This window comes from Macaca fascicularis, chromosome 17 (assembly GCF_037993035.2).
Source record: "Macaca fascicularis isolate 582-1 chromosome 17, T2T-MFA8v1.1".
Classification (NCBI taxonomy): Eukaryota; Metazoa; Chordata; class Mammalia; order Primates; family Cercopithecidae; genus Macaca; species Macaca fascicularis.
Window position 1 is genome coordinate 22076778 of NC_088391.1, and position 27749 is coordinate 22104526.

The window sequence follows — 27749 nt, forward strand, 5'->3', positions numbered from 1 at the left end:
CACAGGTCAAATCTGAACCACTGCCTGTTTTCATAAATAACACTTTCTTGGAAAATAACCATGCCTATTTGCTTACATATTGTTTACGCTGCCTTTGTAATTCAATGGCAAACTTGAATATATTTGACAGAGATTGCATGGCTCACAAATGCTGAAATATTCATTATTTGTCCCTTCACAGAAAATGTTGACTCACCCCTGAACTGAAGACATACTTATGAGCTAGAGTCATGGACCTCAGAGTGTGTCCTGCTCTAGTACAATGTCAATTACACTAAGTATACAGATTTACTCTATAAGCTTTCTTTTTCTACTGCCTTGCTCCCCCATAAAACCAACACACACACACCCCTCTGCAATCTGAACCCAGGTTAGCTTTCAAACTCCCTGCAGCCAACTCAAGCTTATTGAGATTTAGGCTCTTTTGTTTATCTAACTATAAGTGCAGAGGCTGCTAATTGTTCCTCCGTTTAGTCTTCCCTGATTTCTTTTAGTAATGTACTCCCCTGAGTTTTGCCTGGCACTGAACTGCCCACCCAGAGAATATCCTGCCCCGCCTCCCTTGCAAATAGGTTTCACCATCTGAGGATGTTCAGGCAAACAGAATGTCAACAGAGTGATGTGTGCAATTCAGAGTTTCTGCCCTTAAAAGAAGACTGTGCTCTACTTCCTCTCTCTCCTTCTTTGGGTTGGAATATGGATGTGGAGGGGATGACCAACTCTGATCATACAGACAAGGACAATGCCTTCAAGAGCAACAAGATAGAAGAAACCTGGGCACCTTTTTCAATCTCATAGAGCACTCTTAACCTCCTGGACTACCCTCAACCCAGATGTTTTTGTAAGAGAAATAAAGCTTTCATCTCTTTTATACTACTAGTATTTCAATAATTGTTACAATGGCCAAACCAATACCCTAACTTTTCACTTAACTTCTCTCTCCATGTCTTGTTTTTCCTTTAATACTCAAATGTCCTCTCCCCGTATCTGACCTCAGCAGAGCTCTACTTTTTATCTTATCTCAAGTTAGAAAGCTACGCAGAAGTTTCACTTTCAACCACTCTTTCTAAACTCTCTTTCCTCGAAATCTCACCCTTCCTTAAAGCCCTCATCTTTCCAGTCCCTCCCCTTTTCTTTCCACCTCTATTATTTCTTCTGTTCCAAAAAATAAGGAAAGAAAAGGAAATTTCCAGCCCTTCTGATGCAGTTATTCATACTTTTCTGCTTTTCTTTCCTCATTGCCCCAATGAGGAACTGAGCTGGCAAGGACACAATCCTTCTTAGAGGATGTAAGAAGGGGAAAAGCAAAGTCAGAAAAGACTTACTCCTCTTTAATGGTAAAGAGAAGATGGCCATACATACTAACAGCTATAAATTTTTGGAAGTGTGACCATGGCAGAAGTTAAGAATTTGAAATGTGATGAACCTAATACAAAAATGCCATTAGATTGTTATGAAGGCCACTGAGTATTAGGTAAGTGGTGTTTTAGGGAAAGTATGCAGAAAGCAGTAGATTGAATTGGATGGTTTTTGGCTGGAAGCCAGAAAGCCATTTAGGAGGTAAGTAAGTCCTGTTCTAGGATGACGCAGTGGAAATAGAAAATAGGGAAACATACCCACTAGATATTTAAAAGAATAAAAGAGAGTTTTGATGGCAGATTGGATAGGGAAGCTCCATAATTGTCGTCCTTTCTAACAAGAATATTTTCCTCAATATTTGGTCATCTAAGTCCTTTGGTACTGAAGAGGGTATAAGGAATTTAAAGGAGGGAATAAAATAAGTGAATGTATTTCCAGAGCACTGCACAGTAAAATATATGCAAATGAAATCACAAGTATGCAAATGAGTAAACCTGGATGAAATGCCACTTCTTACATAAAATGGTTAACATGCTTTCCAAAGGGCATGTCAGGTACATGCTGGTGAATCTAATTCTGTTCTAGCATTAATAGCTTCAGGTTTGGGACCTCGATGAACAATTTAAGTTTAGCCTACTTTTAATTTCTTTGCACAATCCCCTCTAAGTTCTGCATGACATCCAGCCTTCAATGATTATTAAATATATCTAATGAAACTGAACTAACTAGCATTATGCAAATTATCCCTAATCTTTTGTCTCTCTGGAAGCATTGTTCATGAACCTCAGTGGAGTTAAGATTGGAATCCTCACAATGAAAACCAAAAAAAATTTCTTTTTTACTTCTGGAAAGCAAAAGTTCTACTTGCAGACAAAAGCAATGTGGTTGGTGGATAGGTGATGGTTCTGCATCCGAAGACCTCGGATATGTCTGGTGCTACCCAACTGCCAGCCATATATAATCCAAATATCACCATGCCCATGTGATGGCTAATTTTAGATGTCAATTTGACTGGATTAAGGAATACCGAGAGAACCGGTAAAGCATTATTTTGGGGTGGGTCTATGAGGCTGTTTCCAGAGGCAATTAGTGTGTGAGCCTGAGTGGACTAAGTGGGGAAAGATCTGCCTTCAAGGTAGTCAGGCTGAGGGCCCAGAGAGAATTACAAAGGAGAGAAAAGGATTTCCCTTCGCTTTCTCCTGGAACTGGGACATGTACATTCTTCTCTTCCTGACATCAAGACTTCAGGCTCTATGGCCTTGGGAATCCAGGACTTACACAGTTGTCCCCCTCCCCACCTTTGCTTTCTCAGCTTCTCAGGTCTGTGAAGTCAGCCTGAGAATTACACCATTGGCCTCCACAGTTCTGAGGATTTTGAACATGGACTGACCATGCTATCGGCATCCCAGCGTCTCCAGCTTGCTGATGGCTTGCCATGGGACTTCTCAGCCTCCATGATTATGTGAGCCAATTCCCCTAATAAATCCCCTCTCATGTGTCTCTCTATATATCCTATTGGTTCTGTCTCTTTGTAGAATGCTAATACACCCATGTGCCCAGGGCTTCTGAAAAGCCAAAACACTGCAAGTATTCCCACTCTTATCTCTTTCTTTCCCTTCTGAAGAAATTTCAAAAGTCTTCATATATTCATAATACAAAGTTAAACTTTAAAACCCTTTTCAGACATCTATCTCTTGGTTTAGACTTTGACAGGGAGGAGTCAAAGTCTCTTCTCTGTCCCACTCACTTCCTCCCACACATTCATACCTACAGGCAGCCTGCCGTTTCCTGCTAGTAACTCTCTCTTGCAGACACAGCCCCTTCATGGCTATTCTGGAATCTGTCCATTACCTCGACTCTGCACACCAGCTGCAGTGAGGAGAGAGTCTCTTCATCTTTCCACATTGATCATCTTTGAATCTCTCTCCTGAGTCTTCATTTCAATATCTATGAATTGGGGATGCTACCTGCCTAGTCTACTCCATGATTGTTCTGAAGGCTCCATGTCACATTAGAGGCAAAAGTACTTTTAAATATGTTAAATTATTTTAAACGCAAGTCATTATTTTTAAGTCAGGTGTGGTTTTTTTTGTTTTTTGTTTTCACACTCCATGAACTTCTCTCAGGGCGAAAAAATGTTTTAAGTTCTCCCATCTTGGAGCTCTGCCTGACCTCTGTGTCTCCCTCAAGCAATAAACCTCTTTTTTTTCCCCTTCTGAGTCAAGCTTTTGGGAAGCATTGTTAGCATTCATTAGCTCTTCTTCCTAACTATCAGTTCATGCCCCACTGCTCCACTGCACTTCCTGTGCTTCTGCTAAGGACATCACTAGCTGGCAACCAATCCAAACTGTTGTGCCCACCCCCCTTCCTTCCTTTGATTCCATCTCTCAGAGAGGGTCTCCTCTTACCTCTCCATCATATTCTTTCCCAGTGTCCTCTTCACTCAGGCCCTTTAAACGTCTGCATGACGCTGGGGTGCTCCTAATGATTGCACTAGGTACCAGCTCATCTTGAGCACCTACCATGCATCAGACACTTCACCTTCCCCATCTCACCCTCACAACAATCCTGTAAGATTGGTATCTTCTCTTCATCTTACAGATGAAGACACAGAGGCTCCAGGAGAACACGAGTGCTGGCCAAGACCACACACCCCATAAATCACGAAGCTACAATCCACACCCTGGGCTTCACTCTCCAGAGCCCGGCTGCCTCCCTCCTCTCTTCAGGCGTCGAGTCTGTAGCTTGGTTTTGTCATTTATTTGCTGAGCTCAAATCCTGGATTACTTAACCTCTCTAACTGCCCATTTCCTCATCTGGAAAATGAGGCTAATGATAACACAGACCTTTTAAGTTGTTGTGAGGATCACTAGATAATGTTTATAAACTACTCAGCAGAATGGCTAGTGCAGAGTAAGCCTCAATCAATGTTATTACTACTTTTTATTATGTTTGGTAGCGTTGTCTTTTCTCTGTATACACCCGCTCTTTGGTCAGGCTCACCTACACACACAACTCCCAGCAGCACCTACATGTGAGAAAGTCCCACCCTCCATAGCCAGCCCAGACTTCTCTACTGAGTGCTAGGTCCATATTCCCAGTCACTGGCTAGATTTCCTCCCCTTTGATATCCCATGCACACCTCAAATGTGACAAAACTCACGGCAGATCTCACCTGCCTCCTCCTCTAAATCTACCTCTTCTCTGACTGCCCTACGCTTGTGACTGGCAGGTCCCCCTGAGTCATAAACTTGGGCTTTGTCCTTCACTCCCATGACTCCCTGGTTTCACTGTTTCGGCAACATTTGATCAGTTACTTAATCCTTCCTCCTAAACATCTCTCTGAGTCATCCACCCTCTCCTGGATATTGCCTTTGTCACTGCTGAGTCTGTCTTGATTTAAATTTTTGATATTTTACTAAAAAAATTTTTTTGATATTTTGTTCATCATGTATTTGTGCACACATTTTTATTTCTAAAAATATTGCATTAAAATAGTATTTAATATTAACAATTTGGGGTTTTGGCACTTCCTTAAATTTTACATCAGAGATGAGTACCTCACTTGCCTTAACTTAGTCTTGGCCCTGTTGCCAATTTTTCTCCCAATGCAATCTCCTATAGTATCCTGTCAGTATTGTATTTCTAAAACATAAGTAGCTCATGACACACCTTTGTTTCAATGCATTCAGTGTCTCCAGAGCTTTGCAATTCCACACCACCTCCACCCCTCCCCATGGACCCTCTGATCCAGTAACAGGAATCCATGTCTTTCTCTTAAGGTGGTCCCACTTTTACATCACTGTGCCTTTGGAAACAACAATAGACTTCGGATAGTGATCTTTTGACTATCCTTTAGTTATCTGGGATGGTTGGAAACTGGTTATCCTGGCAAATAGCTCAATGCTTAGACTTTTACTGATAAAATCTAAATTTCAACTATACTGTACCAAAATCCATCTGAAACTTATGAAACATCTCTGTGGTCTTCCATATATAATACATTCATGACTTAAAATGCTCTTTATGACTCAGCCTCATCATGCGAAGCCTCAGTTATGGTACTTTTCTATGATCCCATGATGTCAACCTCAGGAGCCATTGAGATTTGTAAGCTGGTGCTATGGTCTAAATGTTTGTGTCCTTCCCAAAATTCATATGTTGAAATCCTCAACCCCCAAGCGATGGTATTAGGAGATAGGGCTTTGGGGGAGGTGATGAGATTATAAGCCCTCATGAGTGGGATTATTGTCCTTATAAAAGAGGTCCAGTGGAGTTCATTCACCCCCTTTCACTATGTGAGGACACGGTTAGAAGGCGCCATCAGTGAACCAGGTCTTTAACAGATGCTGAATGTGCTGGTAGCTTCATCTTAAACTTCCCAGCCCCCAGAACTGTGAGCAATACATTTCTGTTTTAAAAGCTACCCAGTTTATGGTGTTTTTTTTACAGCAGCCTGAACTGGCTAAGATAGTCAGCTTGCCCCTAAACTCAATGTTCACATACAATTCATTCTTTTTCTTGTTTGGTTGCATTCTTCCAGAGTATCTTCTTGTTCCTTCTGATCTCTGCTCCCTGCTGTCACTGGTTCTGCTTTTTATTCTTCATCCCCAATTGCTTGGCCTCATTCCATTTTCTTTGTCCACATAATTCCAGCCTTAACCTTGCTCTTTGTCACTGTCTCCACTGTCTGTGCCATCCCAGTACTTCTCTTTGTGGGTGCTGACAGGGCTTAATAATAAAGTAGCCAGGTGCGGTGGCTCATGCCTGTAATCCCAGCACTTTCGGAGGTCGAGGTGGGTGGATCACTTGAGGTCAGGAGTTCGAGACCAGGCCAGTCAACATGGTGAAACCCTGTCTCTACTAAAAATTCAAAAATTAGCCAGGCGTGGTTGTGCATGCCTGTAATCCCAACTACTGAGGAGGTTGAAGCATGAGAATTGCTTGAACCCAGGAGGCGGAGGTTGCAGTGAAAAGAAATCATGCCACTGCACTTATGCCTGGGTGACAGAGCAAGACTGTCTTGCTCCATTTAAAAAATAAATAAAAAACAAAAATTATAACGTTTGCCAGCCTATGACTGTGCTATCTTTTGCTCTGCTAACTGATTCACCCATTTTATTATTCAATTGCTGTATTCTTGTCTCGTCTCATCTCCTTTTACTTCTGTATGTGCCATTGTTCTGATTAGTTAAGAGGTGCTGAACAGATAACTAATTATGGCAGTGTGAGCCACAGGATAATTCTCAAGTGATCTCTGCTGTAGCACCTCTCCACATAGGGCATCATGGGCAAGGTTAAGATGGAATTCTAACCTCGCATATCTGAGGACCTGACTCAGTTCTTATTCTCTATCCCTGTGCTCACAGAAAATGCCAATCGTAAGCTATTTGGGTGGGGTTCGTTGGAGAGACATGGAAAAGTACCCTGGGCAGCTGAAGTGTCTGTTGAATCTTACCCACATTTGAACAAATTCACTCTAACTTGACTTGGTTCCCCTTTAAAATGAGAGAAAACAAGGACTTAGACTGCAAATTGCCCCCTGAAATTACTGTTGGGTACGCTAAAGAGCTCCACGGAATGACAGTTACTTTTTATTATCAAGAGTTTACTTGTAATTGTAAAGTATAGAGAATATACATAAATGCCAATGAATGAAGTATGGAAACACTAATACATTTAAAAATCCAACAGGCTCCTCAAACAACGGGGCCCAAGACAGAAACTGCTCAGAGAAAGATTTTCAAATAGATCTTTTTCTAGTGACTCAGATATTTGAGAAAAATTGGCATAAAGTAGAACCTGGAATCTTCTGTTTGCTTATTTTTCTGGCTATTATATCCTCCCTAAAAATAAACAAATAAATAAAGCAGGGGTCAGAGGAGGTACAGTACTTTTTGGATACTAAGTTCGGATAAGGCTTTTGCTTGTTTCCATAGCGCTCCCTATCCCTACTTTCTGTATCCTTGGAAAGAAATGTGGAATAATGAAAACAGCAAAAGGCTTGGAAGCCAGGTAGACCCAGGTGTGATCTCAGCCCCACCCTTCATTCTCTGGGTGGCCTTGGGCAGGTCAAACTCTGTAAGCCAAAGGGTCACTAAAGCACCCTTCCTGGAATTCCTTTGAGGTGTCAATGAGGGAGCACACAGTGAGTGGCGGTTCCCTTCCTATCCCCTGCTCTGGGCCAGGGACCAGGACCTGATGTCAGGGTCTTTACCCAGCACTGTACCTACACTTGCTCTCCAAAATGGGACTAGGGTGAAATTTCTTGACAGTCTGAAAATAATGGCCCAGGGAACGAAGCAAATGCCAAGAGCTGAGCCTTAGGGAATGACTAGTAGGCCCAGATTCTTGGGATGACTTCCTTCAAAGACTTCATTTGTTAACACCTTCCTTCCCTTCTTGTTAGTTTCAGTGGGAAGTAGGATTGGGGTGATTTGGAGAAGCAGTGGGGAATTTAGTTAGGGGAGACTCCTGGGTACCTGTGGGGACATAAAGAGGGATCGGTGTGGGATGGCAGGTGGAGGCCACGAGAGGCGGGCATAAATGCTACATGAAGGAGTTTGTTGTGGTTTGGTGGAAGAGGAGGAGGCATGCATGTGAGGAGGGGTGGCCGTGAGCCTGGAGCTGTCCTACAGGGCAGTTTCTCTCACTCTGCTGTGTGTGTATGTGGTGGGCAGCTTTGACCCACCCTGCTCTTAAGTGTTTCTGAATGCTAGGAGTGGGAACAAACCTGCGAGGCTGATTGGATGTCTAGAAACACATATGTAAAGAGAAGTGTATACATGAAAACCAAAAATCCCTGGGGCTTTGAATCCTCCTAGAGCTCCTGGCTACCTTCTTCAGGACTGCAACTGACTGTGAAGTGCTTGACTTTGTCCTTCTTGCAGGTGATCTGGGCTAAGTAGTGAGATCCAGCTGGCCAGGAAGGAAGGCATGCATCTCCCCAGGCCTGTGGCTCTCCTTGTACTGACCTTGCTGCTTCCTGGGCTAAGCAGTTGCAGTGAGGGTCTGTTGCCCTGAAGCAGTTACGTCATTTATTAATCCAAATTCTGAAAGACAATATGGTGCTGAAATACTTTTTTTTTAAAAGTCATAGTTCCATTGTCTTAGTCAAAGCAGGATTATTACATGATTATTTTCAATCAAATATATTTGTTTTAGACAGAGGGTCTTGCTCTGTCACCCAGGCTGGAGTGCAGAGGCATGATTATAGCTCACTGCAGTCTCCAACTCCTGGGCTCAAGTTATCCTCCTCCCTCAGCCTCCTGAGTAGCTGGGACTACAGACACCTGCCACCATACCCAGCTAACTGTCTTTTCAGTGTTTTTAGGGACAGGGTCTCACTATGATGTCCAGACTGGTCTTGAACTCCTGGCCTCAAATGATCCTCCCACCTCAGCCCTAAACTCATTTTTTTAAATTAGCAATTTCAGGTATAACAAATTTGGAATAAAATGAATAGTGATAAAACCCCCAATATTCTAGATTGTGAGATTTTCCTCCTGTTGTAATTGGACCACATTTAAGGACTAAATTGGAAGGAAGGAGCAAGAGGAGTCCTTGACAAAACTGCAGTTAAGCTCTCTTTGAAGAAATCACACAGTATGGCTCTGTCTGAACATGCTCTGTGTCTACCCTTTTTCAAAGGCAAGATGGCCACGTTGAGACCAGTCAGACCATGAATAATGGCCTAAGCCCTATGCCACCAGGATGGAGAGGTCTGAGCAGTACAGTGAACAGGCTTCGTCAGCAAAGGCTGATTCAACGCACCTCTCTCTGGATTCAATGGCATTCTTTCTGGAGGTTAGCCCATTTCTGTAAGTCAGCTCCATCCAAGTTTGATTGTCCTTCTTTGAATCTCTTCCAACAGCTTGATGTCCTTGCGGTTGAATAGCTGAAAACTTCACATAGCACAGCATTCCACACAAAACACCTTTAGAAATTTCTAGTTGAGAAGAACTTGGGCAAAGTCAAATCTCTCCATTTGATTTTGTTTGTGTTCCTCTCTTGGATTTGTCTTGGGCATGTTACTGTCCAAATAACTGCTATCATCATCATTGACATGCGAAAATGACATGCGCATCCATGTGAAGAGACCACCAAACAGGCTTTGTGTGAGCAATAAAGCTTTTTAACCACCTGGGTGCAGGCAGGCTGAGTCTGAAAAGACAGTCAGCGAAGGGAGATAAGGGTGGGGCTGTTTTATAGGATTTGGGTAGGTAAAGGAAAATTACAGTCAAAGGGGGGTTGTTCTCTGGCGGGCAGGAGCAGGGGTCACAAGGTGCTCAGTGTGGGAGCTTTTTGAGCCAGGATGAGCCAGGAAAACGAATTTCACAAGATAATGTCATCGCTTAAGGCAAGGACCGGCCATTTTCACTTCTTTTGTGGTGGAATGTCATCAGTTAGGCGGGGCAGGGTATTTGCACTTCTTTTGTGATTCTTCAGTTACTTCAGGCCATCTGGGCGTATACCTGCAAGTCACAGGGGATGTGATGGCTTGGCTTGGGCTCAGAGGCCTGACAATTATCATCATCAACAACAGTTTTAAGAATTATAATAGCAGTAAAATTGACTTATCATTTTTGAGACTGGAAGTTTTGTTACCTGATATGGTTTGACCCTGTGTCCCCACCCAAATCACATGTCAAATTGTAATCCCAGTGTTGGAGGAGGAGCCTGGTGGGAGGTGACTGGATCATGGGGGCGGACTTCCCCTTTGCTGTTCTCATGATAATGAGTGAGTTCTCATGAGATCTGGCTTTTTGAAATGTGCAGCACCTCCTCCTGCTCTCTCTTCCTCCTGCTCCTGCCATGTGAGACGGGCTGGCCTTCTGCCATGATTGTAAATTTCTTGAGGCTTCCCCAGCCATGCCTCCTGTACAGCCTGTGGAACTATGAGTCAATCAAACCTCTTTTCTTTATAAATTACCCAGTCTTGGGTAGTTCTTTATAGCAGCATGAGAACAGACTAATACATTGCCCAAAACGAATTTTGGAAAAAAATCAGCTCATTAAAAAGTGCAAGCACAGCCTCATACTAAGCCACCTGTTCACTGTGTTGCTGGGTTTTTTTTTTTTTTCAATTTATTTTTATGAGCCAGCATTCTTTTGTGGATATCAATTGATACTGGACAATCAGGCCTTGTGGTCCCTCCTCTGGACTGGCCCCCTACAGACTTCCACACTCTGTGACACTCAGTGGCCACAGGCCACTGGAAAATTGGATGTGTGACTGAGTCTTTAAGAGGCAAAGTGACTTACTTTAATTCAGTAAGTCAGTATGTTTTAAATGCAGATTTTTCTACAACAGGAAAAAGCTGTTAAATTTCTTGTCTCAGCTCTGTCTACCACTACTTTGGAGGGGCTACAGGTATCAGTGAGAGAAACCAAAGTCAGATAATTCAAACTGGGGCATAAAATGTTCTGCTTGAGTGTCAAGAATGGTTCTTTGGGTGTGGTGAAGGGTTCATGACTACATTTAATTTTCAAAATGTCTTTCTTAAAAATATGCCAAAAAGATACCTAGAAAAACACGTGTCACTGATTGAAATATGTAATGCATTTAAATATACATACATACATATACACACACACACATATATGTTTTCATAATCACGCTAATATCTGCCCTGCTCATACTGATGATGGTCAAATATTTTGGGAGAGAACATCTGGCAGCCTCCGTCTACTCATCTTTTCCTCTACAAAACTCTTCCAATACCCTGTTCTAGCTATGATTAACCTTCCAAACTTATCAAACAGTCAGGTTCTGTCTCCACTCCACACATTGCTCAAATTGCTTCCACTGCCTCAAATATCCCACTCTTCCCGCCTTCTTAACCTGGCTACCTACTCCTAGAGTTTCAGTGATCTCTTCCAGGAAGCCTTCACACATGCACACACGAATACTTGACTAGCAACTCATGCACAGATACTTGCATACTTGACTAGTACCTCATGCTTACTTCTATCAGATTATATTGACTACCGTGTATAGAATGATCTATTTACTTATCTGTCCGCCGCCACACCAGCCATCGGGCATCAGGTTCACCAGGACTGGTGTCTTTATTGCTGCATGTTTCCATTCTTCACACAGCACCTGGAAAATAGGTAAATAAATATTAAGTGAGTGAGTGAATGAATGAATGGGATGAAGGAATGAATTCTTGCTACTGACTGGTGAATAACTGCCACTCGCATCCACCTCCAATTCAACTCTCATGCTGGAATCTGAAATTGAAGGCTGGTGGACAGAGAATTTGGTCTTCCTAGATAAAATGCAGCTACCTGACTTAACCATCCACACTCCATGTGGATGGGATAAAAACACCTAAGTCAGCCGGGTGCGGTGGCTCAAGCCTGTAATCCCAGCACTTTGGGAGGCCGAGACGGGCGGATCACGAGGTCAGGAGATCGAGACCATCCTGGCTAACAAAGTGAAACCCCGTCTCTACTAAAAAATACAAAAACCTAGCTGGGCGAAGTGGCGGGCGCCTGTAGTCCCAGCTACTTGGGAGGCTGAGGCAGGAGAATGGCGTAAACCCGGGAGGCAGAGCTTGCAGTGAGCAGAGATCCGGCTCCAGCCTGGGCGACAGAGCGAGACTCCATCTCAAAAAAAAAAAAAAAACCAAAAAAAACACCTAAGTCAGTTTTTCTTGTCCTGGTGATTTTTGTAGCAGTTTGTAGCTCATTTTTATCAAGTCTAGATACAATTTTCTTTCATGTGCTATGCAGTCTTGGTTCCTGTAACACAAACCTCTTTAATCATTAGTCTGTCTGGTAGAATTTGATAGGGGCCATATAAAATGCTTCTCTTCATCTGCTAATAGCAATTTATGGACACTTACTATGAGCAATATACATTGCAAAAGACCAGAAAACTCACCCTCTGGTTATGATTTGGCACTGTAACATGATAGCCTGGAAACTAGTTTGATAGTTTAATCAGTGCTACGTGATCCTTATTTGTGGTTGGCTGCCTCATCAATTTTCATCTGGGAATTAAAATGGACTCTGAGGCAGATATGGCATTAATTATGGGAGAAATTGGTTGCAATATGCCTTGAGGTAAAACCCTTCTGATGGGAATCCAAGATTGAAAGAAAGCCAAATTATAAAAGGATGATTTACTGAAAAAGGCAACTGTATGCATTACCGTTACTGCTTAGCAGAGAAAAAGGAGCTGATAAACCAGAAAGATTGCGGAATGACAGAAAAGTGAGAAAATCTCTAGGTCTAGCTCTCTCAAAAAAAGATTTATTCTTATGCTGAATGCATTATATTTCCCCAGATACATACAACATTTTCCAAAAGTGTGCTTCAATTAATAGGCAAGCAAGCATTAATACTAGTTGGCAGGGTCCCTATTTTCTTCTAGATTGAAATATATTTTACTAAGAACTGAATAGGGAACGTGTAGGGACACCAAAGTTAAAATTCATTTTACCAGTTATATTATCAGATGTTGTATCAATTTTCTTACTAAAATACCACATTGTTTTCCCTGAAGATTTCAAAAACCTTCTTAGTTAATACCTTATTTTTCCTGTCACTGAATCTTGATAAGGTAAAATACAGAGGCAAAGTCATAATAGAAATGACTATCCCCCATTTAATATGAGAAAACTGAGACATAGGAAGCTTAAGTTAGCGCATTGTTTAAAAGCAACGTATTTTTCTTCATTGGATACAAAACACAGTGAGTTATCAAGGAAAATACCAACTGGGAGTTAACACCCCTTCCCACATCTCACCCAGGAAAAGGTCAGCACTGTATTTTTATGAGTTGCAATGTGTTTACCCATACCCAAACAGAAAGTGAGGAGCTTTCGTGTTGCAGGTAGAGAGTAGCACAATACGGTGGTTAGCAACTGGGTCTGGAGCCAGGCCATGTGCACCCAAATCCTGTTTCTGCTACTTACTAGCTGGGTGACTTTACCCTTGGTCTCTATGCCTCAGTTTTCTCATCTGTATAACTGAGATAGCATAAAAGTACTGGCTGTGATCTTGAAAAGTAAGACAGATCCCTTCTTAAGGGGAGGAGTTGCAGGGACTGTTAGGGACTGTTCGAAGTAGATAAAGCAGATGTTCCTGGACCCCAGGGAAAGTTAAGGGTCCTAAGACCAAGAGTAGATTGGGATTTTGCAGGTTTCCACTAGTAGGAGGACCAAGTAGTACCCAGATGGGAGACAACAGGATACCTGAACCTGGGACTCTGGTTAGGAACCCAGGGGCCTAGAATTCCAGGGGCAGGTTTGTAGTTGATGGAGCAGATGGCCCTGGTGGGGCGTGTCTGAGTTGGTCTGCAGCCCAGCCAAAGCCAGAGGACCAAGCCTTGACTACACACCTGCAGCTAAAGGTGTTTTCATTGTGTATTCCCAACCTTTACACTGTCCCCGGAAAATTCGTAAATAAATGCTGAGTGAGTGCAGCCACTGTGAACCAAGTAGCTGGCATTTTCTCCATTTTTGTTTGTTTGTTTGTTTTGAGACAGAGTTTCACTCTTGTTGCCCAGGCTGGAGTGCAATGACATGATCTCGCTCACTGCAACCTTCGCCTCCCAGGTTCAAGTAACTCTCCTGCCTCAGCCTCCCGAGTAGCTGGGACTACAGGTGTGCACCACCACACCCAGCTAATTTTTGTATTTTTAGTAGAGACAGGGTTTCACCATGTTGGTCAGGCTGGTCTTGAACTCACGACCTCAGGTGATCCGCTCGCCTCGGCTTCCCAAAGTGCTGGGATTACAGGCATGAGCCACCACACCCAGCCCTATTTTTGTGTTTTTAAGCAACCCCCCCCAGCCCCAAATCTAGAAATCTTGAGAAGACAGAAAAACACAGAAATGACAGAGGATGTATGTCCCACCAACCAAATATGTGGACAGTCAGAAAGATTAAATTTGATTGAGAACAAAAAGGAAAATGTGCTTTTATCTCACTCTACTGTTGGGGACTAAAATCAATACCTGCTGAATCAGTTACAAACATATTGGTAACAAAACCCCTATTGGTAACAGAAAATACGGCAGTTTATTCAATCATGACAGAAAAATCTAGAATTAGACTACCCAGACTGTCAACGATACCATCAAGGTCTTCTTTCTGCTTTGCCATTCTTAGCGTGTAGCTTTTGTCTGCTTTGTTATAAGATGGCAGCTGGTCCCCTAAGTCATTTGCCCAGGGAGGAAGAAGGAACGGGGGGCAGGAAGGAAGGGGTGGTATCTAAATCAGAAAAGCAAACACTTCCCAGAAGCTGTCACTTTATATTTCACTGGCCAGGACTGTGCCACGTGCTCATCTTTCTGATGTGTGATGATGAAGCTATAATTTTCAGCTGGGCACATGGCCATGCTGAACTAAATTAGTGTCTATTAATGAGATTGAGAGGAAATGGACAGACAGAAGGAAAACAGCTAATAGTGTCTGCCACACATATTTTTCCCAACATCTGAAATCTACCTTTATCTATGTAAGAAAATTTGTATCTTGTTTAAAGCAAACCACGTAGATTTTTTTTAAATGACAATTTGATTTTAAAATGGGGCAATTTTACTTAAATAAAGAGTTTACAAAACAGTTGCCTGTAATCCCAGCTACTTGGGAGGTTGAGGCAGGAGAATTGCTTGAACCCAGGAGGCGGAGCTTGCAGTGAACCAAGATCATGCCACTGCACTCCAGCCTGGGTGACAAGAGCGAGACTTCATTTCAAAAAAAAAAAAAAAAAAATTTGATTTATATAATGTTTTTAATAATGCAAAAACATCTTTAATCTCAAGGAGGCCTAGAGATAATCTAAGCCACTCTTTCAAGGCACAGTTGAGAGACTGAGACCTATAAAAATGTCATACAATTTTCTCAAGTTTCTACAGTTAAGTAGTGGCAGGAAAGAAATTAAAAGTCTTGCAATAATGGATGACAAATTTTCAAGAATATCTTTACATTTTAGACTTTGAGTCTATAAAATTGGTAAATAATAGCAGTTTTCATGCTGCTGATAAAGACATACCCAAGACTGGGAAAGAAAAGAGGTTTAATGGATTCATGGATCCACATGGCTGGGCAGGACTCACAAACATGGTGGAAGGCAAGGAGGAGCAAGTCCCATCTTACACGTATGGCAGCAGGCAAAGAGAAGAGAGAGCTTGTGCAGGGGAAACTCCTATTTTTAGAACTATCAGATATCGTGAGACTTATTCACTATCACAAGAACAGCACAGGAAAGACCCAGTCCCATGAGTCAATTACCTCCCACTGGGTCACTCCCACAACATGTGGGAATTCAAGATGAGATTTGGGTGAGGACACAGTCAAACCATATCATTCTGCCCCGGTCCCTCCAAATCTCATGTCCTCACATTTCAAAACCAATCATGCCTTCCCAACAGTCCCCCAAAATCTTAACTCATGTCAGCATTAACTTAAGAGTCTACAATCCAAGCAAGTCCCTTCCACCTATGAGCCTGTAGAATCAAAAGCAAGTTATTTACTTCCTAGATACAATGAGGGTACAGGTATTGGTTAAATACAGCTATTCCAACTGGGAGAAATTGGCCCAAACAAAAGGGCTACAGATCCCATGCAAACGCGAAATCCAGCGGGGCAGTCAAATCATAAAGCTCCAGAATGATCTCTTTTGAGTCCGTGTCTCATGTCCAGGACACACTGATGCAAGAGGTAGGTTTCCATGGTCTTGGGCAGTTCCGGCCCTGTGGTTTTGCAGGGTAGAGCCTCTCTCCCAGCTGCTTTCACAGGCTGGCATTGAGAGTCTGTGGCTTTTCCAGTCACATGGTGCAAGCTGTCAGTGGATCTACCGTTCTGGGGTCTGGAGGACAGTGGCCGTCTTCTCACAGTGCCCACTCCACTAGGCAGTGCCCCAGTAGGGACTCTGTGTGGGGGCTCCGACCCCAGATTTCCCTTCTGCACTGCCCTAGCAGAGGGTCTCCATGAGAGCCCTGCCCCTGCAGCAAACTTTTGCCTGGACATCCGGGCATTTCCATACATCTTCTGAAATCTAGGCAGAGGTTCCCAAACCCCAATTCTTGACTTCTGTGGACTGGCAGGCTTAATATCATGTGGAAGCTGCCAAGGCTTGCACCCCCTGAAACCACAACCCAAGCTCTACATTCGCCCCTTTCAGCCATGGCTCTAGTGGCTGGGACGCAGGGCACCAAGTCCCTAGGCTGCACACAGCATGGGGACCCTGGGCCCGGCCCACAAAACCACTTTTTCCTCCTAGGCCTCTGGGCCTGTGATGGGAGGGGCTGCTGTGAAGACCTCTGATATGCCCTGAGGACATTTTCCCCATCATCTTGGGGATTAACATTATGCACATTTCTGCAGCCAGCTTGAATTTCTTCTCAGAAAATGGAATTTTTTCTATCACATTGTCAGGCTGCAAATTTTCCAAACTTTTATGCTCTACTTCCCTTATAAAACTGAATGCCTTTAACAGTACCCAAGTTGCCTTTTGAATGCTTTACTGCTTAGAAATTTCTTCCACCAGATTCCCTAAATCATCTTTCTCAAGTTCAAAGTTCCACAAATCTCTAGGGCAGGGGGAAAATCCCACCAGTCTCTGCTAAAACATGAGAGGCACCTTTGCTCCAGTTCCCAAGAAGTTCCTCATTTCCATCTGAAACCACCTCAGTATGGACTTTATTGTCCATATCACTATCAGCATTTTGGGCAAAGCCATTCAACAAGTCTCTAAGAAGTTCCAAACTTTCCCACATTTTCCTGTCTTCTTCTGAACCCTCCAAACTGTTCCAACCTCTGCCTGTTACCCAGTTCCAAAGTTGCTTCCACATTTTCAGGTATCTACTGGTACCAATTTACTGTATTAGTCCGTTTTCATGCTGCTGATAAAGACATACCCAAGACTGAAAGAAAAAGAGGTTTAATGGACTTACGGTTCCACATGACTGGAGAGGCCTTCCCACAATCATGGTGAAAGGCAAGAAGAAGCAAGTCATGTCTTACATGGATGGCAGCAGGCATAGAGAGACAGCTTATGCAGGAAAACTCCCGTTTTTAAAACTGTCAGATCTCATGAGACTTATTCACTATCACAAGAACAGCACGGGAAAGACCCAGTCCCATGATTCAATTACCTCCCACTGGGTTCCTCCCACAACATGTAAGAATTGTTGGAGTTACAATTCAAGATGAGATTTGGGTGGAGACAGGGACAGTCTTTAAATGATTAGTTAAATATAATACTAAATGTGATTTATTTTGAATAACTTTGTAAGGATGATTTCAAAAATAAGTACAAAAATAGATAATTCTTTATCAGAACATATGCACGTGATTTTCATTTGAAAGTATAAGGGTAATAAAAAGGGAAGTCTCTTACAAGGGTAAAATACTAACACTGCTGCTTACTAATGACATAATCCATAGGCAAGTTACTCACTCTCTAAGACTCAATTTTTTCAATTATAAAGAAAGATGAAACTTTGCTATAAGATTTTTGAGGGGGCTAAATTAAGCAGTGTATAGATAGTATATAGCACAGTGCCTGCTATTTAATAGGTTTCCAATAAGTGGTTGTAGATATTGTTGTTATTCTCATGGTGTCATCATCATCATTATCATATTCTTGGGAAAAAACTCAGCCTAGGGTTCTTCATATTTATTATGAGATAAAAAACTGGAATTGTAAGAGTAGATTCAGAAAGGAAAAGAAGATACTGAGAAGGGATTTCAGAACAACTTCCTCTCTGAAGTAAAGAAGTTAGGGAAGAACAACTGGCCACCTAGAGGTGCCTCGGGTAGCTGAGGATTCTCCCGGGAAGTCTAGGCAGAGAACCTACATTAAACTCTGCTCCTCTCGGGGCCTGGTGAGAGCTATGGAATGACGCACAGAATCCAGAGATTCCTTCTTCTTTATACCAGGGGCTGAGTTTGAGATGTTATGGCTCCCAGAGGTGCCTTAACTGATGGAAGTCTGTGACTCATCTAGGGGAAAGCCATCATCCATTTGCCCATAGATATCCTTCCAATCCCAGTGGAACCAAAAGGAAACTTACAGGTGGGTCACATGGCTCCCAATCTTTATGACCGTGATCAAAAGGGACCTGCAAGTAAAGAGGCTGCCACTCCAAGCTTCAACAGAGAGCTGGTAGTTTTACCCAGTTTGTTTATTGGTGGCTCACAAGAGTAGCAACTGCTGTGCCTTCTACTATTTATCTACTAGTTGTCAGCCCTCTAAAAAAGAAGCTCACAACCTGGCCTGCCTGTTAAGGCAATAATAGTTAAAAACAAATATATATACATATATTTAGGCAAAGAAAATTGCATGTAAGGGACTCAATAGCCAGACAGAAACAGACAAAGGAGACTAGAAATATCAGCTGGTTGCCAATATTGATGGAGAACTGGTAGAAAATAAAGAAAATATTTTAATTAAAAAGTAACAAGAACTTACTTCTCTTTTTGATAATGGCAGGGTAGGCCATTAGAACCAATCTTCCCACTGAAGCAGGAAATATATAATAAATATACACTTGAAATATTCAGAAAACTAATAAAACAATGAGGAATTAAAGAGCAAGATCTAGAGAAAACAGAAAAGCCTGCTAAGTAAGCCAGACATTTAGGGCAGCTTTCTCTCTAGGGGTGTCTGCTGTCATTTAAATATGCAACTGAGAAGACGAGCAGAGTTCTGAGAGCCTTGTGGAATAAACAGACAAATGCTGGAGTCCAAGGATTACCAAAGAAGGAGAAACTTGTGTACTTACAAAAGAAATACACCCTAGGAGTAAGGGTGACCTATGAGTAAACTGAACGTCACAGGGACTGAAGCCCAGCACTGAGTCATCTTATTTCCTGAAATTAAATCAAGGTGGTCTGGGATGTTGGTAATGCCTTCTCTCCTCATCTTTGGCTTCTCAGCCTGAAGCAGTTCTGGGCTGGGAGAAGGTAGAACCTTAAACTTTAAATGAAGTTCAGAATTTGTATTATTAAACTGTCTGCCTCTTCAAATTGCTGGACTTAGACTATCCTTGTGACTTGAAGTGATCGAGGACTTTTTATAATCTAGAAGTTACTGGAAAATCTATTGGACTTAAACAAGCACATTGAGCAGGTTTGAAAGGACCTCAGGAGGAAACATAAAGTTATTTTATGATTGCACCCTGTTGAGTTCATCTCTTGCTATGTGACAGTTACACCTGCCTAGGACACTATGAGCAATCATGAATAAAACAGCCCAGCTTGTTTAAAGGAGTACAAAATGAAGGGAGAAAGTCTTGACTTCCTTACAGTCATCATCGAACAGAGCTCTTTCCTCCATTTCCATTTAAATTGTAAACCCTATCTAGAGGAGGCTCACTTATTTCAGAAAGATTTCCCCAATAGTATATCATCTCTCTCAAAAGAGGGAATCATCCTGTCTCCCAGGAGTCAGATGGCCGATGAAGAGTACGTATTGGTCAAAGTGGTGTCACTACATCAGCCAGGATTGAAGACATCCCTCCAGAGTGGTTAATATAAAAGCAAAATGACTTTACTCCTACTATTGCTGTCTGATATTTATAATTCAGCTACACCTTCCAAGGAGTTACCAGAACCACAAAGCAATAATTCTCTGATCACTGCAATTACTAAGGAGGAGACACTTGATAATTCAGTATCTACAAATATTAAGGAAAGTCAGCTTTGCAGTCATATATCCTAAGCTTGTTAAAGAGTATGCTAACCAAATCATCTGCAAGAGTTGGCATGGCTGTTGGGGGAAATATGTTCATTCTTTATTTTTTGCGGTTTTTAAAAAGTTTCCAGATTCACTCATTCATTCATTCATTCATTCATTCATTCATTCATTCATTCCCTTTCATGCTTATTCCTCATTCCCATTCCCCTTTCCTCCCTCAATAAGCAACAATTTACTTGGGATGTATTCATTCATTTTTATGTGTTCTAGCAAAGTGTGCACTCTTTTGTGTGACTATATTTTAAATTTCCTTAAATGGTATTGTACTATAGAGTTCGTTCTACTAATTTTAAATTTTCACTTCTTTCACCAAACACTGAATGTGTTATCATCCAGCCTGTTGCTTTGAATGGCTACATAGTAATCCACCATGTGCCTCCATCACTACCAGTAATAAACAACCAGATTCCCTCCAACTTCTCATCAAAGCCCTGTGATGAAAATCTTCCTATAGCCCTTTATGAGCCTGTGGGATAAGTCCTTTGGGATATACACCATAAAGGGGAAATGCTGAGTCGTAAGGTCCGTATGCCTAGGTCGAGAATTATGATCTGACTGAGCAGCTCCACACTGTACTCCAGACCAGCAGCACCTGCCACCCTCCCACAGGCAGTCGACTGGCATTGCCACTGTCCACATCCCATGCATGTTATACAGCTCTCCAACTTTTGTCTGATGTAAAAAGTGATAACTAGTTGTTGTTTTAATCTGCACTTTTAAAATTATGAATATGTTTAAGCATCTTTTTATATACCCAATAGCCTTTTAGGTAAAAAGCCAGTTCAAATCCTTTGCCCATTTTTCTATTAGAGTTATTGCCCTTTTCCTTGTTGGTTTATACAGTTCCTTATAAATTCTGAATATTAATCTCTTACTGCTCTAGACATTGCCAGAATTTTTTTCAATCCATCATTTGTCTGTCTCCTTCATTGAACTGGAAACCTTAATTTTTATGTAACAAATTCATCATTCTTTGTTTGACTATTTTGTTTTTGTTCTTTTGTTTAAGAAATCCTTCAGTGCCTCCATATCATAAATATATTTTGCGATGCAGTTTTATTTTTTAACTTTAGGATTAAAATTCATCTGGAACGTATCTTTGCATGTGGTATTTGGTAGCAATCCAATTTACAAAATCAGTATCTTTCCCATATAGAAATAGTAACCACTTAGAAAATGTAATGAAAAATATATACATAATAGCACAGACACAGTAAGATATTCAGAAAAGAAAATATGAACATATAAAACCTATATAAAAAAAGATAAAATTTTGTTAAAGGATATTAAAACAACTCTTGAATAAATTAAGAGATTAATACAATGTTCACCAATGAGACAATTCAATATAACAACGATATCTATTCTTCCCATGTTAATTTATATATTCAATCCAATTCCAACCAAAATGCCAAGATAGTATTACAAATTGAATTTAATATGGTTGCTTGAATGTTTATTTGAGGGAAAAATATGTGAAAGGGTAGTTGAGAAAGTTTTGAAAAGTGCTTGATACATTAGGTATTAAATATACTATAAAAAGTACAGCAACAAAATAAATGTTGTAGTGACAAAATTGACCAACAGGAAAAAAAAAAAAAACACATACATTTCAGAAACAGACCCATATATATATGTATTAGAATTAATGATAAAGGTGGATCTAAAAGTACATAATTTCTATCTTACTCAAAAGATGAAATTAAGGCAATTGGCTATATATTTATAAAACTTAAAGTTATATTTTCTTCTTACATATATAAAACTAAATCTCACATAGACAGATGAGCTACACCAAAAAGAAAACTATTTTTAAAAGTGCTAGAAAGTACATTTTAAAACATAATATTAGGGTGTAGAAGGTCGCCACAGCACCCAAATGCCATATAGGAATAAATGGACAGATTTTACTAGATAAAAAATTATAAACTTCTATCTAGTAAAAGGAACCACAAAGCTAGATATAGGAAGAAAAAGAGCTGTAAGATTAAAATACGAAGTAAAAAATTAAATGTCCAATTTATAAAAACTTCTCTTTTCTATGTCAATGAAATAAACAACCCCAGGAAAAAAATACATAGGATATGAATTCTGAGAAGAAATAAAGTTGGCCAGTAAACATGTGGAAAATTTTCAATCTTTATTATTTAGGGAAATGTAAATTAAAACATTAATATCATTTTTCTTTAATCGGATTAGAAATACTATTTGTTAATTCCTCATCGTTGTGGGGAAACAAACATTCCAAAATTTTTTGGTAGGAATATAAATTGATACTTTGTTTTTGTTGTTGTTGTTATTTCCATGAATCAACACCTAACTTTCTGTCTCAGTGTAATCTCCCATGGTGTATAATCAAACTGGTAGGTGCACTCGTCTTCTATAATGAATTGTAGGGGCCAGATCATAGCCTTAACTAACAGAATTCCCCTCCCTAGATTTCAAATTTTAGGCAAGCATCCCTTAGATAAAAGATGTTGTTATGAACTAAATTGTGTCCTCTCCTCACCCCAACCCAGTTTATATGATGAAGTCCTAACCCCCCATATCTCAGAATGTAACTATATCAGAGATAGCGTCTTTAAAGAAATAATTAATTTAAACTGAGATCATGAGAGTAGGCCCTAATCCAATATGACTGGTGTCTTCATAAGAAGAGGAGATTAGGCCACAGACATGAAGACACAGGGAGAAGACCACCAAGGAAAGAGGCTCAGAAGAAACCAACCCTGCTGCACCTTGATCTTGGACTTCTAGTCTCAAGAACTGTGAGAAAGTCAATTTCTGTGGTTTAAGTCACCCAGTGTGTGGTAATATTGCACGGCAGTGCTAAGAAACTAATACAAAACTGTTGAATTTCATTTGCTATAGAGACTGGTAAGCTCTGTTAAGAGCCAGACAGTAGGGGCCAGGTGCGGTGGCTCAAGCCTGTAATCCCAGCACTTTGGGAGGCCGAAACGGGTGGATCACGAGGTCAGGAGATCGAGACCATCCTGGCTAACACGGTGAAACTGTGAAACCCCGTCTCTACTAAAAAATACAAAAAAACTAGCCGGGCGAGGTGGCGGGCGCCTGTAGTCCCAGCTACTCGGGAGGCTGAGGCAGGAGAACGGCGTGAACCCGGGAGGCGGAGCTTGCAGTGAGCTGAGATCAGCCACTGCACTCCAGCCTGGGCCACAGAGCGAGACTCCGTCTCAAAAAAGAAAAAAAGAAAAAAAAAAAAAAAGAGCCAGACAGTAAATAATTTTGGCTTTGGGGGCACGGAATCTCTGTTGCAATAATTCAACTCTGCCATTGAAGTGTGCAAGCAGTCATAAACAACATGTAGATGAATAGGAGAGTCTTGTTCCAATAAAACTTTATTTATGGAAACAGGTGGAGGGCCAGCTTTGACCGAGGAACTGTATTTTGCTGTCCCTTGATGTACAGTGGCATCGTGCAATTTGCTTTGGAGAAATTGTATATTTAATGGTATAACAGTCAAAGGCCACATGCAGCTCCACATCTACTGCCAGTATCAGCAATGGCTACAGTAGTGTCATAATCAAACCATCCCTGCCGCCCAACCTTTAGAGTGCCTTGGTTTTTACCGATTTTTGAAGGTTGCCTCCAGTCAATACTGACTCCTACATTTTCTTAGCAGGAGAGAATTTTTTGGAAAATTATTTGTTTAATGTAGCCTGGGCTTTTGTTGCTTCCAACTGAGAATACAGATTGACACAGAGGGCAATTTATGAGCAACTAACAAACTGAAAAAGAAAAAAAAAAAAGCCCTTTTATCCTTCAATAGAAAAGCAGAAAAGTATCCAAAGAGATTACTTTATATATGCACAACTAACATGTACAGGAATATTCATTACAGTCATTTTGTAACGTCAGCATAGCCCAGGATTTATTTCCTGACCCTCATCTTTTGTTTGTAGACATTTATTCTCTAGGTCATTTTATTTGGGGACACAGCCTTAAATATCACCTATATGCTAACAATCTCCACATTGATAATCCAGCCTGGACTTCTTCTATGAATTCCAGAATTCTACAGGCAACTCTCCACTCAATAGCTCCTATGGATTGCTAATAGGTTTCCAAGCATAACATGTCCCATTTCTCCAGTAAAGGACAATGAGTTCAGCCTCGACCCCTTAAATCTCACACTCTATATCTGATCTTGTTGGCTCTACTGTTTAAACATTGCCAGAATTAGAACACTTCACCTGCTGTCACTGCCATCCAAGCCACCAGATTCTCTCACCCAGGTTATGGCAACAGCCTCCCAACAGATCTTCCTATTTCTGCCCTTGTTCCCTCCAGTCTGTACTCAACAGTTTGATGCCATGAGATTGTGTCCCTTCTTTTCTCAAAACCCCTCAATATCCTTCCATCTCACCCAGAGTTAAAGCCAAAATAAGTACCAGAAGACCCATGAGATCTACATGATCTGACCCCCTACACCTCTTTATTATCTTCTACCACTATCCCCCTTGCTCAGGCCATTCCAACTACACTGGCCTCCTTGCTGCTCCTCAAAGCGTTTGCACCTCGCTGGCTCTCTGCCTTGAATACTCTTCCTCCAGATATTTACAAGGCTGGTGCTCTTGCTCCTTCAGGTCTTTGCTCAAGTGTTACCTCTCAAAAAGGCCTTACCTGAACACTCTGTCTGAAACTCCTACACTCTGCCCACAACAATTCCTATCTCTCTTCACTGCTATATTTCTTTCCTTGTTATCTATATTATACATTTTGCCTATTCATCTTGTCTGCCTTCTCCAGGAGACCGCACAAGGGCAGGAAATTTTATCTAGTTTTTGTTTTTTGTTTTTTTACTGTGAATCCCCTGTACCCAGACCAGTGTATGGAGATAGTAAGCATTCAAAGAGTAGTTTCTCTATGAATAAATGCATGAATTAAAGAAATGAAAGCATTCTCAGTGTCCATTAATGGTGATAACTTAAATGGATTATGGTAGATTCACAGGAGGGCAATATAGAATAAGGACTCTAGAATCAGATTGCCTGGAATAAAATTCTGTCCCTGACACATGCTATCTCTGTGGCCCGGTAAACTTACCCAGCACCTTAAGGCCTCAGTTTCCCCTTCTGTAAAATAGATAATGAAAGTACCCATCCCTTAGGATTGGTGTAATATTAATGAGATTATCATACCAAATGCTTAGCACAGTGCCTGACACACAGCAAATGCTTCAATAATGTTGACTATTACTATTACAATGGAATACTATATGTCTGTTAAACGTATGAGGTTTACACATGAAAAAACCATAGATGTTACCAAAAAATGACTCCAAAACAAATAGGTATAATATGTTCTCACATGTAAAAATACATCCCTCTGTGTGTATGCATGTGTAGATTAAATTGGACAAAAGGAAACAGACTTCTATCAATGGTTGCCTGTAATGAAAATTATGTGGATGGCAATGAAGCGGACTTTTAACTTTCTGCCCTCTATATTTCTTCACCATTGGAACTGCTTGATTGAATTATTTTAAATGAGCCCCAATTCATTCCATTTTTGCACATAAAAACTTTTAAAAATGGGGTGAAAGATTCCTCCTACACCTGCCTGCTCAGAGGATGATCTAGACCCATGAGGTATGATTTTTAAAGGTGCTAGAGAAAGTCTCTGACTGGACTTAACAAAGTATATTAATCTTTTAAAAGCCATTCCCTTACTGATACATATTTAAGGTTCCTTTTATAATTTATATTTTCCCAAGTATAAAATCTGATTTGAGAGTAAAAAATTTGCTTTTTCAAACTACACTCCCCTTCTCCCTCCCATTCAAGATTCTGAAACACTATCTTAAAAGCTATGCCTCCTTGTTTCTCTTCCTAAAAAGTAACCTAGAAACTTAAGTAGGTTCTAATATCTCATTACCAACTTAATGTCAGAAATTCCTGACCAATGAGAGCCAGAGAATATCTTCATTCAGTAGCAGTTCTGCTGTGCCTATCCCTTTTTCTATTGATAATGAACACCCCTCCCATTTCTATATTTCACAACTTGAGTGTTTTTTAACTTTTCTCCCCCATCATCTATCACGTCCAATTTGTATTTAATAACCAGAAACTCATCAAACGTTTACTGAGGACTTATGCACCAGGCACAACACTAGGGGTTAAGAGACACAGTAAATCAGATATGGTCTTTGCCTTTTAGGTACTTAGAGTCTAGTGGGGAAATAGACATGCAATCAAACAACATACTCTATAAAGCACTACAAAAATACAGAAGAATAGCCACTTTTCCCCAATAACATCTCTTGCACCTGTTCCTTCTGCTACCTCTCTTGTCTAAACCTCTCACCTACAATTTGTTCTGTCACTCATCTCTCCATGTTTAACATTTTCCCATTCTAATGTACACTATATGATATGGTTTGGCTGTGTCTCCACCCAAATTTCACCTTGAGTTGTAATAATCCCCATATGTCAAGGGCAGGACCAGGTGGAGATAATGAAATCATGGGGCAGTTTCCCCCATACTGTTCTCATGGTAGTGAATAAGTTTCACGAGATTCGATGGTTTTATAAATAAGAATTCCCCTGCACAAGCTCTCTTTCCTGCCACCATGTAAGACATGATTTTGCTTCTCTTTTGCCTTCAGCCATGATTGTGAGGCCTCCCTAGCCATGTGTAACTGTGAGTCAATTAAACCCCTTTCCTTTATAAATTACCCAATCTCAGGTATATCTTTATTAGCACAGTGACAACAGACTAATAGACTATACAAAGCAGCCACAGGAATCTTCCCAAATCAGGATTTTCCATAATTTAGTCCAATACTAAAAATAGTCTTCATTTTTCATTGCCAACATTGCAAAGTACAAATTTTTTTGCCTTAGTGTCAAGGCCAGGACATACTATACTCTCAATAAATAACTGATGAATAAATGACTCTGAACTGAGCCTCCCTATTCAGACTTATATTTTACGATCATATGGCCCTAGATGTACTACTTTATACACATGGATGTAAGTTCTGTTCCAAGGATGCATCAGCACATTTGTGTCTGTGCCTCTTGCTAGTGCCACCTTTCCTGTGTCTCTGGGAAGCCCTCCTAGCCGCCTCCTCACTGCCATCATTCTAAAGCTCAGTCTTGGCCCACCTTTTCAACAGACTCTTCTCCAAACACCACTCTCTTTCAAATGTCTTTAAAACTCCTTGTCTGCACCACTCACTTGCTACCTTAGAATATGCTACTGGAAATTGTTATCTTCTGATAAATGTGGCCTGTCTTCCCAAATAGGACCCCCATAATTTATCAGCGTCTTTGAAACTGGAAACTACAATTGTTAGCTCTTCTATCATAACTACTTAGAGTACTGAAACAACACATTTGGAGGAGAAAGTAACATTTATTCTCCATAGGTATGAATGACACATTCCCATGTCTACCCCCACTGCAGGCTGAACAAGGACCTGACAGGAACCCACGAGGCAGCAGCCCTTCCTAGCGTGACAATGAATCAGAAACCTATCGACATCCTCTTTCCCACCAACGTGACAGAATTACAGATCTATTTCATAATTTATTTGGTTGAATTACTAAAGATTCAGGCATTTTTAAAATTAGGAGGTGGGACAAAAAGATTAGGAGGTCTTCCTGGACTCTTTGTGCTAAATTAAAATATCCTCCTGATATAAC

At 41.0% G+C, this 27749-nt stretch overlaps 1 protein-coding gene across 23 annotated transcripts in view; it reads right to left on the reverse strand.

Annotated features, from left to right (window-relative positions):
• EPSTI1 (epithelial stromal interaction 1) overlaps positions 1-27749 on the reverse strand; it is a 307624-nt gene that overhangs the window by 119005 nt on the left and 160870 nt on the right. For 17 of the 23 annotated variants that reach the window (XR_012426892.1, XR_010582571.2, XR_012426888.1 and 14 more), the window contains one exon: positions 11374-11464. Coding sequence is in view for 12 of the 23 variants with exons in the window: in XM_074021918.1 (XP_073878019.1) it covers positions 11374-11464 (91 nt within the window). In the remaining 11 variants the exon portion in view is untranslated. Of the gene's footprint in view, positions 1-6950; positions 9834-11373; positions 11465-27749 lie in introns of those variants that run through there. The other 6 variants (XR_012426894.1, XR_012426893.1, XR_012426891.1 and 3 more) reach the window with 2 other exon arrangements.